At 40.2% G+C, this 18,994-nt stretch overlaps 2 protein-coding genes across 4 annotated transcripts in view; one reads left to right on the plus strand and one right to left on the minus strand.

Annotated features, from left to right (window-relative positions):
• The first annotated feature begins 1,951 nt into the window (after window positions 1-1,951).
• METTL21C (methyltransferase 21C, AARS1 lysine) lies at window positions 1,952-6,765 on the plus strand. The gene is made up of 4 exons (XM_066621345.1): window positions 1,952-2,042; window positions 2,649-2,788; window positions 4,433-4,550; window positions 6,362-6,765. Exons 1-4 carry the CDS (start codon window positions 1,952-1,954, stop codon window positions 6,763-6,765), a joined length of 753 nt encoding a protein of 250 aa, XP_066477442.1.
• A 2,317-nt stretch (window positions 6,766-9,082) lies between these two features.
• The window catches only part of TPP2 (tripeptidyl peptidase 2), a 55,567-nt gene continuing 45,655 nt past the window's right edge, over window positions 9,083-18,994 (minus strand). For 2 of the 3 annotated variants that reach the window (XM_066619330.1, XM_066619329.1), the window contains 6 exons: window positions 15,559-15,710; window positions 15,325-15,421; window positions 13,072-13,202; window positions 11,362-11,569; window positions 9,586-9,705; window positions 9,083-9,185 (listed from right to left, as the gene is read on the minus strand). In XM_066619330.1, coding sequence (XP_066475427.1) covers window positions 9,096-9,185; window positions 9,586-9,705; window positions 11,362-11,569; window positions 13,072-13,202; window positions 15,325-15,421; window positions 15,559-15,710 — 798 coding nt within the window. In that variant the 3' untranslated portion in view covers window positions 9,083-9,095. Of the gene's footprint in view, window positions 9,186-9,585; window positions 9,706-11,361; window positions 11,570-13,060; window positions 13,203-15,324; window positions 15,422-15,558; window positions 15,711-18,994 lie in introns of those variants that run through there. The other variant, XM_066619331.1, reaches the window with a different exon arrangement.

The raw sequence follows: 18,994 nt of genomic DNA on the forward strand, positions 1-18,994 counted from the left end.
AGCCATTTACACATTTATGTGAAAAAGAAGGGAGGGAAGCTCATCTGATCCAGAGATCTGTGAAACAGTTCCCAAAGGAAGCTTTCTTATAAGCACTTTTACACCTCTCTGTCAAGTTCAGTGTGCCACTGCCAAGGATGGGCTTTAGAATCATCAGCCAATAGCCTAAACACAGGAAAGTAGACATTTGAAAAAAGTAGTTAAATGAATTTACTAAGAGCATCCCTGCCTCTTTGTTGTTCTTTTCTGCACTTGACTGCTTCCTATCCTTCTTTACACAGCACACAGCCCATGGACTGGCTTCCAGTTCTTCCCTGCATCTTCTCTTAGAAACAGATACATGTTACTCTTCTCAGTATACATTTGCAAGAGTACAAAATCATAGGCTATCCGTAAGCCATCCCGGAGACATTTATGATAAAAGATGGGACCAAAAAAAATGTGTACAAAGATTAATCTTAACACAGAAAACATACCCAAAATTCCAGTTACTCAGAAAGACTAGTGTACAAGTCCAGATTAAATGTCTACGATGACATTGCTAATAATACACTAGACCAGGGGTGTCCAAAGTTTTTGGCAGGAGGGCCGCATCAGCTCTCTGACACTGTGTCAGGGGCCGGGGGGGGGAATTAATTTACATTTAAAATTTGAATAAATTTACATAAGTTTACATAAATGAATATATTAAAGATGAACTTATATGAATGAAGGTCTTGCAATAGCTCAATGCCTATAAAAGGCCTTGCACAAAGCAAGGCTGGCCTTTCCTTTGCTGCCACTGCTGCATCACAGATGTGAAAGAGCAAGCAGTGGAGGGAGCTCTCATCCCACAGCTCACACGAGAGGTCAGTCGCCCTCACGCTGAGAGAAATTGCATTGGGCCAGTGCAGGCTTCAACAAATCTCTGGAGGGCCAGAGGCTCATTGGAGACTGGGGCTCCCTGAGGGCCGCATTGAGAGGCCTCAAGTGGCCCCCGGGCCGGGGTTTGGGCACCCCTGCACTAGACTCACACAAATTAGAGAGAGGAAGTGATAATATTTGTCCAGTACACATTTGTACTAAGGGAACATAAAGTATACCTGCAATAATCTAAGGGAATGAGTTCCAAGAACACACATTTGATAGACCCTATAATGTAGCTGCTAGAGTGCCTGACTTAGGTTTCACCACCACCCAGATTGCCTGACTCAGGTTCATCCTGGAAGCTCATTAGGTGGTCTGGAGTAAGTGTGGCGGTGAAGGCTTTGGGGGCAGAGGGAGGCATTCTGGGGTGTGGGGAGGCAGGATGGGGGGAAGAAAAGGGCGGGACAGGAGCTCTGCTCCACCGGATTCTGAACTCTGTATCAGGGCTTCTGGCCCAACACAGACTCTCTGAACTCTGTGCCAGCAAAATAGCTAGCGGAGATTTGAGAAGCCCCATTATGGGACTTGGGGCTTTCCCCGGGGAAGGTGCCAAAAGTATCCTGCCATGGTGCCACATGATGTAGCAGTAGCCAATTTGGCGCCACTGCACCTGGCAGCACTGCCACCTTTAGGATTGGGCTGTAAGTCACCAATAGGCTATAACACCACAATTAGAAATAACTAAACTCCTGAGCTATTTAAGATTGTCAGAAGCACAAATTACAAGTATGCTAAACAATAGTTGAGTAAGTACCCAAAATTATTCCTTAGTGGAAAGATAATAGATATCTATATAACATGGATTTTTTTTGGTGGGTTTTTTAATTTTGTTTTTTAAAAAAACTGTTAAACTATTTAACAGTCAACATCTGTTGGCTACAAATTAAATAAATGAAAGAAAATTAAAAGAGAGCTAGACAGAGAAGTAGATAACCATCCTTAAGCACAGAACAGCTAATGATTTCGTGTCGTCATCGTCCCCTCCCACAGCATTCCTGCTATGATTTCTACACAGCAATGCTTGTTCCCCAAACCATCCCAAAAAATGGCAGAAGAAGAGGAGGAGGAATCTGAATTTTCGGAAGATGAATCTGAACTCCAGGACAACATTTACAGTTCTCCAAGATCTGGCTCAGGTTGCCCTTGAGCACGTTTTTCTTTGCTAGAATGTCTGCATTGTAATAATTTCTAATAATTGCCAATAATTTTCTGAACTGCAGAAAATACAATTTGTGACTGTACTCATCCTGCTACAATTTACATGGGAGAAATAAACATTACCTTTGAAACTGGAGGGACATAATATGCTCATCAACTTTGGCTGATTACAGCCTGGGATTTTTTAAGTGAGCTTTTCAAACATGCAAACATTTGAACCACACAAAATTCTGAAAAAGGTATCTGCTTTTTATTTAACATCCCACCACCACCACCCAACAGGATTTTTACACCTGTTTAACACTGTTTTTATTCTGCCATTTAATCTTTCTTGCTTTTTTAGCTTCTTTGTATTACCTGTTGTAAGCTTCACTGGCAATGTTTTGACATTGTAGAGCAGGGCATAAATTTATAAAATACATTCACAAATAACGGAGCAATTTATAAAAGCTTCACTGAAAACCATTTCTTTAGATGCTTGTGCACAGACAAGCTAATCAGTGAGTTTGTTTTCTTTCCAATATGCTTGTGCTAATAACTGCAGTCTTATGTTCACAGATGACAATTGATCTCTCTTGCCATAGGGCCTCGCATTTGTAAAATGTTGGAAAAGTGGGTTCCAAGAGCCTCTCATTATTTTGACAAAGAACATTATTGTTATGCTGGCCATCGGATTGTCATTCAAGAGTCCATAGACTCCTTCGGAGCTGTTGTGTGGCCTGGTGTAAGTTCTGAAGATCTAGACTGTAATCCTGTACATGTTATGTAGGTGTAAACCCCACTGAACACATTTAAATGTAATTAAACATACATTTAAAAGATGCACAGGATAGCACTGTTAGCCAGACTGAATGCAGTCTTGATTCCTCTGACGAATTATGTGGTTCCCATAAGCTTGGCAGCCTATTTGTGCAGATGTTTGAATTTTTTTTTTTTTGTATGAAGTAAATACCTGAGAATTTTTCTTGGTATATATTGGAGGTATCTCTCTGGTATCCTGAATACCAAGGAAATACTAGATTGAAAGAGATATCTATTCAATACCTTGAACACCCAAAGAAACACTTGGATTAGTTGGAGAAAATCCATTTTGTTTTATACAGATGTGTGCTACTTGATGGAGATGCATTCTCTGATCCTGTTATGCAGTTAGGTTGTTAAGCGAACATTCAGCCCAATCTCGTGCCTTTGTTGTGTAAACAGACATTCCCTGCCAGAAACTAGCTGGCTGCACAGGCTACTGGAGATTGCATCTTCTTTGCATTAAGAGGATGTCTATCTATTGTGTAAACAGACACTCTGCTACAGGCTATGGGAGATGTGATTGCCTCATTAAGAGCATCTTTATTGTGCTTTGACACCGTCACATATGTGGTCTGTTAAGCAAACAGTTGTTAAGTGGCGCACGCCTGTATACACACTTTGGGGGGAAAATATCAGTATCTTAATTTAAATGAACTCCTTTGGGCTCCTTATCTAGGGTGGTCTGAAGTGCCCAGTTGCTTGTAGATGATACCCGTTCAGCAAGGTGGAACTAGTGAAGCCTTCCTTGTAACCACAGGAAAATTGATATGATAGAACCTGTGAACTCTAGTCCCTGGGTTTAAACTGCTAAGAGTAAGGCTGGACCTGAACTAGGGATACTAAATCTCAGAGGACGACAGAGACATTATTTTACACAGTCCTCACCTACAGAAGTGGGAAGTACAGCCTACGTAACATCCTCAATTGGAGAAAATCCACAGCTTTTTCACCTCTCTGCTTTGCTGCTACTGCAACATTGCCTTAAATCAGGGCTTTTCAAACTGCGGCATCGCAACGCCCCAGCCTGTGGGCCCTGGCCACTTTCACCGTAAGGGGCGGGTGGCCTGGAGGCAGGGAGGAGGCAGTGGCGCAATCCCCAGGATCATGCCGCTCAGGAGGGCTTGGGTCCACTTACCCGAGCCTCCTGCAGCCTCCCGGGGGTGTGGGGAGCCCTGTGCAACCTTCTGGAGGGCTCCCTACAGCTTTGAAAGCTAAGCAATTGCGCCCCACCTCCGCTAAAGCGGAAGTGAGCAGCACGATTCTGGGGATTGTGCCCCTGCCTCCCCCGCCCCCACAAGAACTTAGAGCAGCTCAAACTCCCCAAGAGAGTTTGAAAACCGCTACCTTAAATGATATATCCATCATAAGTAAGTCATCTTCCTTTCCTTTTACTTTTGGGCTGAACTTGTGTTCAATCAAATACACAAATTCAAGAAACACAGCAAGAGTTTTCACATATTAAAATCAATGGGGCATGTGTACACTGTACGATAACCAGATCTATTTTTTTAAACTTCTGTTAACAGGCAATTCCACTAATTCTTAAACATGAATATTATTTTAGGCCCTTGCTCTGTGTCAATATCTGGAGTCCGAACAAGAAGAAATTAATCTCAAAGGCAAGAAAGTACTTGAAATTGGAGCTGGGACAGGCCTGGTGGCTATAGTGGCAAGTATACTAGGTTAGTAATCTGCAATAATAAATTCTATTAAGAGTACTTCCCTGGGTAAGCAATACCTTCACTGTCTCTATTTTTCATTCACTTTCACATGAAAGCCCACTCCTGTTCACAATTCTCAACACATACTCTATTTCAGGGGTTTTTAAACTTTTCGGCCGAAAGGCCTTATCAAATATCTGGCACAGCGTTGAGGGCCCAGAAAAAAAATTAAATATAAAATTTAAATAAATACATTAGAGATGGAACTTAGATGAGTGAATAAATGGGCTCAAATGTCCAGGATTTCTCCAAGCACCAACACAGCCCAAGAAATAAAGTACACACTTAAATGGACCCCCCATTCCCCCACCCCACAAGCACAGCTCTGGTTGTGTTTGGTCATCTGGGCCAGAGGCTCTCAGAGGACCAGAGGCTGGCTGTGGGCAGCATCTGGCCCCCGGGTCAGGGTTTGTAGACTCCTGCTCTGTTTGATTACCTCCAAATGTGCTGTCTGCTTCCATCCCTGCCAAATTCTTTCCCACAACACCATGTCAGTCTTCAGGCACTGTGTACTATTAGTTGATAAGCAGCTGAAAGTTCTTAACCAACAACTCAGTGGCAATGGCCAGGAAGGAAGATTTCTGAAAGCCAGTTCTGAAACCAACAGCTGCAGACGTTTCAAACACATTTATTTAAAAGATTTATACAGTACTGTATAACCTTTAACTCAAAATGATATAGCTCAGATTCCTCCATCCTCTCCTCCCTCTCCTCTTTTCAACAACTTTATTTGAGCTGAGAATGAATTGACAGTAACACAAGTATTCTGAAAATCAATGTGCACCGTGCTTTAATTTGATACTATAGACAAGTAAGTGCTGTAGATTTTTGCCCAAGATTAGTTTTGATCTCTCAGTGGAGAATGGTGGCATTTATTATTAACCTGCTAATTCAGTCTCTCTCAAACGGTTGATCAGGACCCACTAGGTGGGTCACGAGCCAATTTCAAGGGGTCCCCATTCATTTCAATGTGTATTTCATTTTTCATATATTAGACTGGATGCTACCATGGTATGTGACTGCAGTTGGGGAAATGTTACAGATCTGTACTTTTAACAGGCTACTCTGTATATACTTTTAACAATAATAGTCAATGGGGCTTACTCCTGGGTGTGGATAGAATTGCAGCCTTTGGGATGCTTGGGGAAATTTTTTTAAACTGATCAGTAACTGCTTGGGAGAGTTAGGAGAGCTTCTTTATTTTAAATAAATTTTTCAAACATCCATATTGTAAGTTTTTAATTTACTTACTTGATTTGATTTTCTCGTATGGCATGTTCAAAATTTCCCTGCTTCATGATGTCACTTCTGGCCATGACATCACTTCTGGTGGGCTGCAACAGATTGTCGTTCTAAAAAGTTGGTCCTGGTGCTAAAATGTTTTAGAACCACTGAACTAATTTATTAAGAGCTTACTTTGCTATTCTTAGATAAAGCCTTAAAAATTTTATTTAACATAATGCCAGCTGCCCTGCCCTGCAATAAATTTCTTAAAAGGTATAGGTTCACGAGCAGAGGTGTTCTCTTAAGTAGTTGGATGACAGTGCTAATTATTCATCCACCCCCAGACTGTGTTCTGCAGAGCATTATCCAGTAGTATGGTTTTATTTAAAGAATAATCTGTTATGCTTGCACCTTAGTGGGCAGAACGCCTAGGCAGTCAGTGATTATTACACTGAGCAGCAGTAATAGAAACTGCTAACCTGAAGAAAGGAGACAGGCCATTTAATCAAGGCAAATTATATAGTGAACGTGGCTTTGTTCTCTTTCAGGTGCTTTTGTCACAGCTACTGATTTGCCAGAGGTCCTTGAAAATCTGGAATTCAATATTTCAAAAAACACACGGGACATCGATGTTCCAAAGCCTGAAGTACGGAAGTTGGTTTGGGGAAAAAACCTCAATGAAGACTTCCCAAGGTCAACCCACCATTATGATTTTGTTGTAGCTACTGATGTGGTGTATCACCACACTGCTCTGGATCTTCTGCTAGCCACCATAAGCTACTTGTGCCAGCCTGGAACAGTATTGATATGGGCAAACAAATTCAGGTTCAGCACAGATTATGATTTTTTGGACAAAATCAGCAACATGTTTAATGTTACACATCTAGCAGAATTTCCAGAGTCAAATGTCAAGTTGTTCAAAGGCACAGTGAGAAAATTAGGATCTGAATAAATGATAGCAGCCTCAAAGTTTACAAAGAGGTAGTTTTTAGAAGCAACACTCTCTATTTTACTATGGGCTGGTTTGTGGAAAAAAACAAGAGAGTAGCATTGAGGTTCTAACTTCTGACCTGGGAAAAAGAAAATAACTACCTATTTATAAATGATTTATATAAACATAGACTACTTAATTGTGGCAAGCCATCCCCACTGTGTTTGTGCAACAGGCATGAAAAGATGAACAGTGAATGTTCTTTCCCTTGCTTATGCAATACTTATCGAGTATACACCACCAAATGCATCTTTCCATCACTGAACACATTTTGTGTCACTATGACCAGTTTCATAAAATTATTTCCACCGGACTTGAAACCTTAACTTGAACTCCACTATAGCCACATCAGTTGCTAACGAAATAAAAAGGTGACTACTAGATTCATTCTTTAGTAAGTCTCCAAGTTACTACACCAAGCAATCCTCTTAATCCAAATTGACTGTAGCGTAACAATTTAAAGGAGAAGCTACTTTTCAGATTAAATCTGGGGTCATAAGCACTGAGAATATTTTCACAGAGCTACAAGGATAACACCGTTTCCAGATAGTAGAATGTACTCAATCAGCCATACTGCTATAGCTGAATTATTATTTACCCACATTTGGAAGCATACATAGTCACAAAAATGCACTATGGTCTTGCATACTAATGGACAAAAAAGTGGGCCCAGTATCCACCTGTGGATACCAAGCCCAAGCCACAGAGGGCCTCCAGGCCAATTGGAAGCCATTTCTGGTCATGTCCAAGAGATGTTCTGAGGTGTGAAGAGCCCGCAACTGACTCCATGGGCTATCCGTGATCTCAGAACACCTCTGACACAACTAAAAGCCATTTCCAGTTCACAGACACGACTTCTGGTCACATCCAGGAGGTGTTCCTAGGCAGGAGAAGGTCTGTGGAGTGGGCTGCAGGTCGCCCTGCTCCTCAGAACACCTCCTGGCTGCAACCAGAAGTTGGTCCCTGAACCAGCAGTGGATTTTGGTCATGTCAGAGAGTTCTGAGGGGGCAGAGAGGCCCATGGAATGAGCCACAGGCCCAGCATGGCCTCTGGAGGCCCAGCGCAATCCCAAGGTGAGTAATTTCAGCCATGTGTTAACCCCTCTGATTCCAGCATCTGCAGATTTTAGTACATGGTGTGGGGTCTGGAATGCGATATACAGTGGGCCTTCTATATCCACAGGGTATCAACTGAAAACCTTTTTATACCCCATGTTTACATCACTACTGAACTGCCAAGCTTACTCATTAAGTGGTATACAAAATATGGCCAATATTTGACACAGTGCTAAAAAGCAAAAATACTGTTAACCTGGCCTCCATGAAATCATACATTATATATCCAGCATTGCACCTTCTCTCCATTTGCTCTAAAATTAACACTGAATTCCTAATGTCTCCCTTACATATTCTTGAAAAAGGACAGATTGCAGCTTTGTTAATTGTTTTATTATTTTTTAAAAATTGAAGTATGAGAGTGCAGGTTTTTGATCTTGAAATTTGCACATTTATTCTGCAGTTTTACAGTTTTTCAAACATTATTAAACATATCTGTATGTATAAGTTTTACAATACCTGATTAAGTGTTGTCTGACACTTTATACATATATCTGTATCAGTGTATCCTGATACTCTAAAATATCCATGTGAAACAGAGTATCTCCAAACTGAAGATATTCAAGAGCACCAGCAGTTCAGAATACATTTGTAGTGAATGTGAAAGGTTTATTTAAAAAAATTCAAAATGTAAACTCTTGCAAGTGATACTGATAATTAAGTTCCATTACTGTTAAGTCTAATAAATAAGGTTGTAGCTACTATTTATGTAGCTTTATTTTTTAAGGCCTTCATACAATTGAAAAAAACTTATGTTTAAACATGTTAAAACCCTGCTTGTTGTAAAAAAAACAGCTTGTACAGGCTTCTGGTTAAAAATTACCAACAGTTAAGAACCATGTATACATGCAAGAAACCTTTCTACCTTCATTTCCAATTCCTTGGTGCTGGCTGTTCCACATTGCCAGCAATGGGATATATGCGAAAGGTTTTGTTCATATGTTGTCATTTCTAGGGCAACCAGGGGCTACCCCAAGAAATTAGATGTCAGAGTGTAAACAGGCTTCCTGTTATCAGGAGCCTAGCTAGCACACACAAACTGCAATCCCTTGCCTTCGTTTAATACACACAATTTAAGCATTCAATAATGGATGAAAACATGCATTCCAGTAAGATAACATACCTTTATATCCAATCAATATAAGAACACATCAAAATTTACAACTGCAGATATTTCAGAACACACAATAATCAGGTGGACACATAACAGGAAGCCAGTTTTCAGAGAAAGATGCACAGTGAGTCCATCCAAGCAACTTCATTAGCTAAAGAAAATCAGAAATCAGAAATCTTATTTCCATTCTTTTTAAACCTTGCACTAAAAAGTTGCATGATTTTTTTATAGAATTCTAACACACACCAGAAGCCAGAAACACATATCCCCAATTCACTATAGGTACCTGCACTGTTCCCTCCAGCCTGCATGGCCATGCAGCTCAAGTCAGAGCCCCACACAGCTTCTTTGATGGCACTCTGGAACCCAGCAATGACATCATTACAGGCTGCGCAGCTCTATTACTACTCCGTACAGTACCTACGGAAATTACAGGCAACACTGCGTACTGGAGTTCTAACCTATTCCTACAATAAGTTTTTATAGTTCTTAAAACATAAGGGAGATTTGCATGTGGCAATTCACTGAATGATGATGCAACAATTACTGACCTGTATACAATTCTTCAAGTTTTCCTTGGTGGGTTTCTCCTCTGCAAGTTTTGTTGCAAATTTGAGACCTCGCCCATACATTTTGTTTACCAGTGCGTGCTTATAGGCAAATGGTAAAACCTATACAGGACACAAAATAAAGAGGTAAGATTCACAAACTGAAGACAGAAAGGTTTGCCTAATCCAGTGGTTCTCAAACTAGTTGGTTGTGACCCACCAGTCTGTTTAGAGGTTCCTCCGTCCCTTTAAGGGGTGGGGGAAGGGGGAGGCAGCAACACATTCTCCACAATCACATTGCTAAGGAGGGTGCTTTTACTTACACAGGGCTGAAGGATGTGCAGGGAGCCCTGCACAGCCTTCTGCAGGGCTCACCAAGGCTTGGAGAGTTTGAAAAAAGCAAGCACAAAGCACTTCCGGTTTCCAGGAGGTGCTTTGCGATCACTTGTCTTTAATGCTCCAAGCCTTGGGGAATCCTGTGGAGGGCTTGAGGATCGCGTCACTGCCCTTGCCCCTCCCTCACAAAAAACTTACTTAGGGAGTAAATCTCCCTCAAAGTTTGAGATACAGTGGCCTAAACAAACTGGATTTGGATTTCACAACACCACTGCAAGAACCAGAAGTACAGGATACTTTCATATACAGTTGGCTATAGGTGCAGTAATGTCTGAAGTTGTTCCATTCACTAACATTGTTGAAGTAAAAATTTAAGAGGTTGCTGTGTTTTTGCAGCTTTATGACTCTATGGGTGCAATTCTGACCAACTTTCCAGCACCAAGTTAAAGGCAATGCAACTCTGAGGTAAGCGAACAAACATTCCCTTAGCTTGAGGAGGCCTCCATGACTGCTCCCCAGCTGCAGGATGCAGCACGCGCCCCACTGGCACAGCTATGCTAGTGCTGGAAAATTGGTTACGATTTGGGCCTAAATATTCTACAAGACACTCTTTTTAAGGATCATTCAAACGTATTTTTTCACAACAAGGTTCATTCTAATGATGCAACAACATGCTAGTAAGTTTGATGTGTTCGTTACAGAGCAGTGTGCCCCTCAAAAGTAAATGCCAGGGACAAAACAAGGAAGGTCATCATCTTTATGCCCTGGCTGGCTGCTCTTAAAAGCTAAATGCTGGACTAGACCGATTTTGCCTTGGTATGATACAGCAAGGGGATTTTTATGTTCAGGCAAGCACTTTGAATTCTAAACCCAGACTTTCTAGCAATACTTCATACTTAATTATATGCTTCCAGTATCTACATTTGAAGTATGAAAAATTGGTGATATTGTATTCAGACCATGAAGGTATGCAAAAAATGTGTTGCTTATACTTAGGAGGTGTCTACACTAAGACTTGTGTAATATTTCATTTAACTTTTGTCCCAGGACTCATCTTCCACATTTCTTCCCTTTCTTACTGTTTTTCCTAAAATATTCCTGCATTTCCACAACTGCACTCTTGTTTTCCTACATGCCCAGTTAAGGGTACCAACAGAGTGCACTCAGAATATAAACAACTGAAAAGACTTCAACAATTGAAGACAAGCAGAAGGAAGGATGTTGTAGAAATTTTCAAATCAAGACTGAAGCACTGCAAGTCACACAACATAAAAGATTACTATGGCTATTTTGGACCTTCTTTTAAAAGATGCTGCTGGGTTGGAGTATGCTGATTTATTTTTGCAGAGATTATGTATAAATTGCTAGCTAAAGAGTGACACAATATGGATTTCCTTCCTCCAAATGCATGAATGTAGGACTCCTTTTCCCCTGCCCCAATACCTTGGTGTCAAACAGGTCAGTCCATTTAGTTGTCTCCCAGAATGTTTCTGTCAAAGCATCCAAGCTGCTCTCTTGACTGTCATCTTTATTTTCTGTATCACTTGACACTGCCCCTTCCTGGGCCTGTAACTGCAGAAGCTGGTCAGACAATGCGCTTCCCTTCCGACACAGGGCATCCACTAAGGTAGATTTCTGCTTTTCCATCTCACTAAAAGGGAAATAGGCAAGAAATTCATTGCATTTACAATGAAACAAAGATTTTTTTTTAAATAAGTTTTATGTTTTCAGAAATGCAATACTCTCAGCTACAGATTAGCATTTGCAACCCCCTCTCCATTAGTTAAATTTTTTGAAGAAAACAGATATACTTAAGTCTCCCACTTCCAAAATACAAGGAAAAACTGTCTGCCTATGATATACAGAACAAAGAGTAACATCAGAACTTAGAAATTTACCTGTAAATTTAGGTGAAGAAACCAGGATCCAAAATGCACAGTGTATTTAGGGGCACATAATATGGAGGGAACAAATCTACAAGCCCCCAAAAAGGTGAACACACTTATTTTAGATAAAGCTTCACTACAACTAATCCTTAGCTGGGTCTTTAAGCTACAATTCTATTATAAATTTAGAATGCCCATTGTAAGGAAGACAGGAACACATCTATCACTTATATGACTACTTTCAGGGGCTGGTTTCAAATTTGAGCCCTGGTTCAAATTAAGCCCTAAACATCTTGATGTTCACAATAAAGGCAGCTTAGAATGATCCCAATGTGTTAAGTCTGAATAGCTGTTTCCTCCCATTTTTAATTCACTGGTGATGTTTGTAGGGACAGAAAATTAATCATGGAGTCAAGAAAAGAAGTCTCACCTGACCTCCAAAACCCAAATTGCCATTTGACATACATGGACACTAGCCTCAGTTCTCAAAGGCATTCCTTTTTCAGTAGGGTTGCTCTGACAATGGCTAGGCTTTCTTTGGGTTTTCTCTGGTGGCAGCCACTACCTGGCCATTCTAAGCACTATCTCAGGAAAAGAGCTCTGAAACACTCCCTTAACAGGGATTTTGGGGCTGGGTGATAAGGACAAATGGAGGGAATTCTCCTTCATCTCTCTGACATACCCCACTTGTAGAACAAAGAATATTTAGTTATGAAATAACTGAACATGACAGAGGTGGGGGGGCCTAAGGCTATTACTGGATAAGTTTCCAAACTTGCATTTTGAAATCAAAGTTAGTCATAGGATTGTTGACTGCAGCTAATCTAATTGCTAATCTTATTTGATCATCTCCGTGGATAATGATTGTCAACTTCCACTGTACTTGTACGAAAAATGTCTTGCCTCCACTACCCATTTCAGACTGACTTCTAGGTTAGACACATTGGACCAAAGCAATAATTCTCACTGTCCAGCACAAATGTGTTTAAGATCACCTGGGCTGCAGTTCTATGCACACTTATACAGGAGCTATGTGCCTCTGAACTCCATGGGGTTTACATGAGTACACATGCATAGGACTGCACCACATACACACTCCTTACAGGATTGTAAGGGCCTAACCTTATTCAAGTCTTTGTTGTATTGTGACTGCTAACATTCTATTGTGAAAACTGAACTGCTTCTAATGAAGACACAAATGGGAGCCAGCCTTAGAACAGGCTGCAGAAATAAGATGCAAGAAAAAAAGTATTTACTGGTTAGGTACTTTTTTATAGTAGCAGCATCAGGCCTGGGGTCGGTCTTCATAGCAAGATAAACAGCAAGGGCTGTTAGATCGATATGTGAGATAACTGTATTGGCAGCCTCAATGATTTCAGGCAGTCTTTTCATTCGTTCCTAGTTGAAACAAACACATGAAGTTTATACATTAAGGGACATGAATGCAAAGTGGCTAATAGGTATGTTAATTTGATTTCTTTGCCATACTTGCAGCACCCAAACACCACAAGACAGGATTCATCCCCACAATGGAGCAGCAGTGCACAGACATGCAAACAGTTCCTCTTAGTAGGAAAATGCATTTCACTTACTTGCCAATTCAAGCTCTTGTTGCAAAGATCTGCATATTTAGGTAGCACAACTATTACAGCCAGTGCTTAAGTTGTAATGGAAGAATAATGAAAGAGCATTCTGCTAGCTCTGTTAAAGTTCAAAATTCTTTAAAGTAGTCATTCCCAAACTGTGGATCGGGACCTACTGGTTGGCTGCGACCTGATTTTTGCCAAAGGGCGATGGAAAGATCAGATAACTAATTGCCTCAAGCCCTAATGCTATTCAAAAATAGATACTGTAGTTGCTAATTACTCTGCAAAGAGCTCAGCTCCCCCAGTTTGCAAGACAACTACAATTGCCCTGCAAGGAGTCCAGCTCCTGAAATTTGCAGGCATGTGTAAATATAGGGATATAAATGTTTGAGGGTCTTTTCTCTGGTTACTATTACTTATAAATAAATGTATATTATTTCTTTCTAGATTCTTTTTTTAAAAGCCTGATAAACCTAGGTGGACACCAACAGAGTGTCATTTGAAAAAGTAGGTCCCAGGGCTAAAAAGTCTGGAACCACTGTTTTAATGTACACTATTTGTACTTTTTAAAATAGTCTTTAAAAAGTACAAATTCTATTACTGAATTAGCAATTCAAATGAATACTATTGTATCCCTATAGTAAAGACTAAGATGGTAAGAATTCTTATCTTTTGGTTATCATATATAATTTTTTTAATAGATAGATGGGAACTTGAGAAGAATTAATGAAATACTGGAAAAGGCAAGGGGCAACTGGGATTTAGGAACACTGGGAGGAAAAGAAAGCTGTAAGAAATCCAGGCATCTTACCATCTGACCAACCAAAATCTACATTGCCTTCAAATGGAAAAATTTCCATAATGAAAGTGGCCAGCGGGGGAGGGAAGCGGGAAACACAAGTCTCAGAAGTAGTTGAACTCAGTACTTGTTTTGCATCCCAAGTAGGCCACAACATGCCTTTTAACCCAACCACTGAAGTAGAGAAGAAATGGGGCATTTCATCCTCTGTATGCACCTCCCTTTTGTCTCATGCTCTCCGCTGCTGTGCCTAAGCTACCTAGCAAGGTGAGTGTTCATACAGAACGCATTTCCCTAGAATGTGCCAAGAAAAGGGGGCTATTTGAAAGTCTGGTTGCCCCATCCTTATTTCAGTGGTTGGGTATAGTTTGCACCTTGCCCTCTACACGTTGGTCGTTTTATCCCGGCTCCATCTATGGGCACGGAATTGGAGAAGCTATTCCTCCTTGCCTCCTGCCAGCTGCTGCCTCATCTCCAAGATTCCCTCTGCTCTTGAATCAACTACAGCTTACAAAAGGGAAGAGGCAGTATCAGAATGTCATAACCCTGCTCTCAATAGTCCTACGGCAGCTCCAGTCCCATTTGCATTTGCCTGTGCTGTGGAGACAAGAGAGAGCCACCCCAGCCTGACTTCCAACACCTGAAGTACTAGATTATGTGCTATAGGCTATAATTTGAAAGGTCTACATCCCTTACTCACAATCACATCAACCCACCACAGTTATGATCCAGAAAACAGAACTGATGACTGGTGGGCACTTAATAGACAAAGTTCATATAGATCAAAGTCAAAACTGACAAGTGTATTGGTTTGTAGCTTTTACTACTTCTAAACTTGATCAAGTCCTAACTTTTTCCTAAAGTATGAAATTCAGCAGCAAATGATTCCAGTGGTTTTACTTACAGGAGTGACAGAAATAAAATACTATCCACAAACCATTAACCTTGTTAAAGCACTGACCTGTACAAGCACTGACACACTAGACAAAATCAAGATTTTCTAGTTCACTACTCCAATCTGCCCAGAGCACTGAAGGCTACGGATTTGTAAAGAACACTGCAAGGAGAAAAGCTCAAAGAATTCTAGGGCTGAGAATAGACTTAAAGTCTCATTAAAAAAAAAAAAGAATCACACCTTTTCAGAATCCAACTGATGAAGTCTTGCAACATACAAGGGGAGATGACTAGGGAAAGCCTCTTTCAATTCATTATATATGTCACTGGTATCAAGCCTAAGGAGAAAGAATGGCAGTGAGAAGCACCAACTGAACAGTTTCTGAGACAGAGGAACAAATACATAAATTACATTATATTTCAATTTATTCTATGAAGGGTGTGATTTGACATCAGGGGAGTTACAGAAACCTACTTTGTCATCCACTGTATCTTCAGGTCTCTTAAGGCTTCAGCAAATTCATCTTTTGCATCTCTCTCTTTTTCTGGTTCTTTCTCCTTTTCCTTGCTGCCATTTTTATTTTTTATTGGGGATGGGATCAGATGATAATGAATTGGAATTATGTCCTAGGAAAAACAAATAATACGGTCACAACCAGTAACTGTATGCTATACTTCATACTGCAAACATCTTAAACTAATAAAAGGAAGTTGTAAGCAACATCAATATTTGCAGTAACTTTTGAAACAGATGAAGAGATTAGTTTCTGTAATCAACAGAAATAAGGCAAATGATCAAGTATGTTTTTTCATTTAAAACTTACTATTTAAAATAGTTACTCCAAATAATTTCAGCCTGCTGGCTTACATGTAAATTGTTTCCATCAGAGGTACTTCAACATGCTGGTTTAAAAAGTGCTCTTATATGGTATGTGAATCATAGGAACTCACACCCCTCTGTAATTTTCTTTATATTAAATAAAGAGTGCATCAGACACAGTTACCCCCAACAACAGAATAAAAAGTGCTGTTCATATCAGTGCTGTGAAATTTGAATCAGATGATTCATCTTCTAGTAAAAAAATATGTGGGTGAAGCGGAAAGAGAAAAGTGAGTTAACAGTAAATTGTAGACCCCTGACTTTAATAAAGTTCAACCATGGTTAACTTTTTAAGTTACTTGTGCTTTTGGTGTAGCTGACTATGGAGTAACCTGTTGTATTTCATACTCCATAGATTATTTTACAACAAAGGGTCGGTTCTGTGGTTTTTTAAGCCCATCATCCAACTTTTTAAACATTTGAGCATTTCATTAAAATGGCACTGGGATCAGTTATATCCATTGGAAGTGAATGGGGTAAAAAGGAACACAGCATGAACAAAATACTGACAGATCTAAAAGGCCCCAGCATGGTAGTAAAACAACTACTTCATATTGATGCAGCTACTGAAACAGGACACTTTTAACAATTCAATTTTGAAGCACATAGCTCTGTTTTGCTTTGAAACAAAACAGTGCATGAGAAAAGGCTGTGGGTGTCCTCTGATTCAGATACCATCTCCTTATACAGTTGTATCCTTGCCCTATTAAAAAAAATAAATCCTTAGTTTCATTACAGTCAAATACAAATACAATTTGACTACATTACAGTCAAATACAGCTCAGTAAAATTTGATAAATCAGAGCCAAGATGACCCCAATAGCTGATTACCAAAGTAGTTTTTATCAGCACAGAAAGTTTATTCAGTTTAATTTCTGAATAGTTGATGAATTTTTCTTTCACAAAATTGTGAGGTTTAGTGACATATAAGTTGAGTATCATTTGTGAGGGTTCTGTTCCCAGAACTGGATGGCAAAAATTGCACTGAAGCAAATCAATTTAAAAAACAAAGTCCCTTTGCTCTGATGATTTAAAAACAGCCTTGCTGACCTTTGTGATGTTAAGACAGAGTCATTAGGCAGATAATCCATCAATTAGTCTCTTTCCAGGGGTCCCAGCTAGAGACCCCTCCCTTCACCCAGAGCAAAGTGATCCTTCTTTCATTCACATGGTGGGGGAAGAGGGGTTGCTTTGCCTTGGAGAGAGAATCAGCAGGCTGCCCTCTCTTGCATTAAGAAGACTATTTTTACAGGACTGTTTAAATGGACTGTTTAAATGTTAAAGGACTCTCCTTAAATTTAAAGGGCCCTTCTCATCAAGTTGAGACAGAAAAATCTGTGGATAACTAGGTTATACCTGCAATCCCTTGCATGACTCTTTACAACAGGAAAAAAAAAAAGCAGTTTTTAAAACTGTGATTTTAAAGGGATGCATTTTCCCCCTTAATCAGGGATCAGCACATTCCTTCTTATTTGCAGTAGCCATTCCTGTTGAGTCAAATCCATGTATAAAAAATTCACATATAACAAGGTTGCACCTGTAGTCTGCCTACACCCCCTACATAAGAAACTTTGCCCATGCAGACCACAGGTAGAGGCCTTCTAGAAAATTCTACAGCCCTGTTCACCTACTACCTCAAACTAGATTTCACATGACACCTCTCCCCCACCAAACACAGAACCTTTAGCACAAATCAAGTTACTACTCACACCTACTTTCTAAATCGACAGGCACCAAACCCTGGTCCGGATCTAGTGACTGCCAAAAGCCTTCCCCACTGTGAGCACTTACAATGTGAGTCACACTGGTCAGCTGCTCCTGCTGCCTTTCACCCCATCAGGCTCTGTGTCCCAATTTTGGGCAGAAGTGTCTGCCTGGAGCAAATTTGTGAAAAGATCAGATTGAGAGATAACATGGAGCAGTGCAGAATGATAAGCGCTGTTCACAATGGGGAAGGGCTTTTCCTTAAAGCAGCTATCCATGGTTTGGTGACCACTGTTGTAAACATTTTCTTACTCATTTCCATGGCACAGGGTCATGCCTTCATATCTGGATCCTCCTTGACTGCCACAGAAACAGCAGCCAAGTGGGACCTTCTCTTCTGCGTGCAATTTTCAACAAGAGACTCCTGGGGCTTTTATTTATTTAGTTCTGCATACTTGACTTCAAATATATCCTAATATTGTTTTGTCCTTTGATGAACAGCCAATAATTGTCTGAACTAGAACTCCTTAGCTTACCAAATGAATAGCCAGACACATGTAACACTGATGAGGGTACTGCCATTACCCTGTCTAATTTTGACTCCTAGTTTTGAGCACATTGAAAGATCATTATGATACAAGAATGGCTAAAGTAGAAAGAGAAACTGGTCCTGCTGAGTATACCTATACCTCAACAACATGGCTAATTGCAAACTTGTGCACACTGTCTCCAACCTACTACATGAGTGGACCTTGGGCAGTGCATTTACTATTTCCAGCAAGCAGCGTGTTTGTTTTTGCATGTCAGAAAGACTCTGCTCAGAAGACAGCTTTATGTAGGCTGTGCCATTCATCCCCTGTAAATGCTGGTCTCCTGTCCTTTATTTGGTATCAGAAATGCTCTCCACTATGAGAAGGTTTGCTCTCACATGAGATCGTCTTTGCACATGTGAATATGTAATTCTTCTCTCACACTTAATCAGCAAGAATACGATTAGTTTCAACTCACAACAAATCAATATGAAAATCATGACTACAAATGGAAGAAACTTGCTGTCTGCTAGGCTAGATAATAAGAAGGCTATAACAATCCAACACTTGCAAATTTCACCTTAATAAAAGCTACAATCACAGCATGCCACTCTCCAATGAATGGCAAGTGTATTTTCTACACATTTTTAATTAAGTACTAAGATGATTCTAAGCTTCTATCAGACAGTGTGGACTTCTTTAGCCCAAAGCAAATCAATAGAGAAATCTTTCAGGATAGCATGACAACAAGCTATGTGCAAGATGTTCTATATAGTGGTCTTGGTAACTGCAACAAT

This window comes from Tiliqua scincoides, chromosome 3, assembly GCF_035046505.1.
Source record: "Tiliqua scincoides isolate rTilSci1 chromosome 3, rTilSci1.hap2, whole genome shotgun sequence".
Taxonomy (NCBI): Eukaryota; Metazoa; Chordata; class Lepidosauria; order Squamata; family Scincidae; genus Tiliqua; species Tiliqua scincoides.

What these genes read in the sequence shown, in the direction of transcription:
- METTL21C (XM_066621345.1), top strand. Translation starts at nt 1,952, where the DNA reads ATGGCAGAAGAAGAGGAGGAGGAATCTGAATTTTCGGAAGATGAATCT. An exon ending in TTCTCCAAGATCTGGCTCAG is followed by an intron (nt 2,043 to 2,648) that starts GTTGCCCTTGAG and finishes CTCTTGCCATAG; the next exon opens with GGCCTCGCATTTGTAAAATG. An exon ending in GAGCTGTTGTGTGGCCTGGT is followed by an intron (nt 2,789 to 4,432) that starts GTAAGTTCTGAA and finishes ATATTATTTTAG; the next exon opens with GCCCTTGCTCTGTGTCAATA.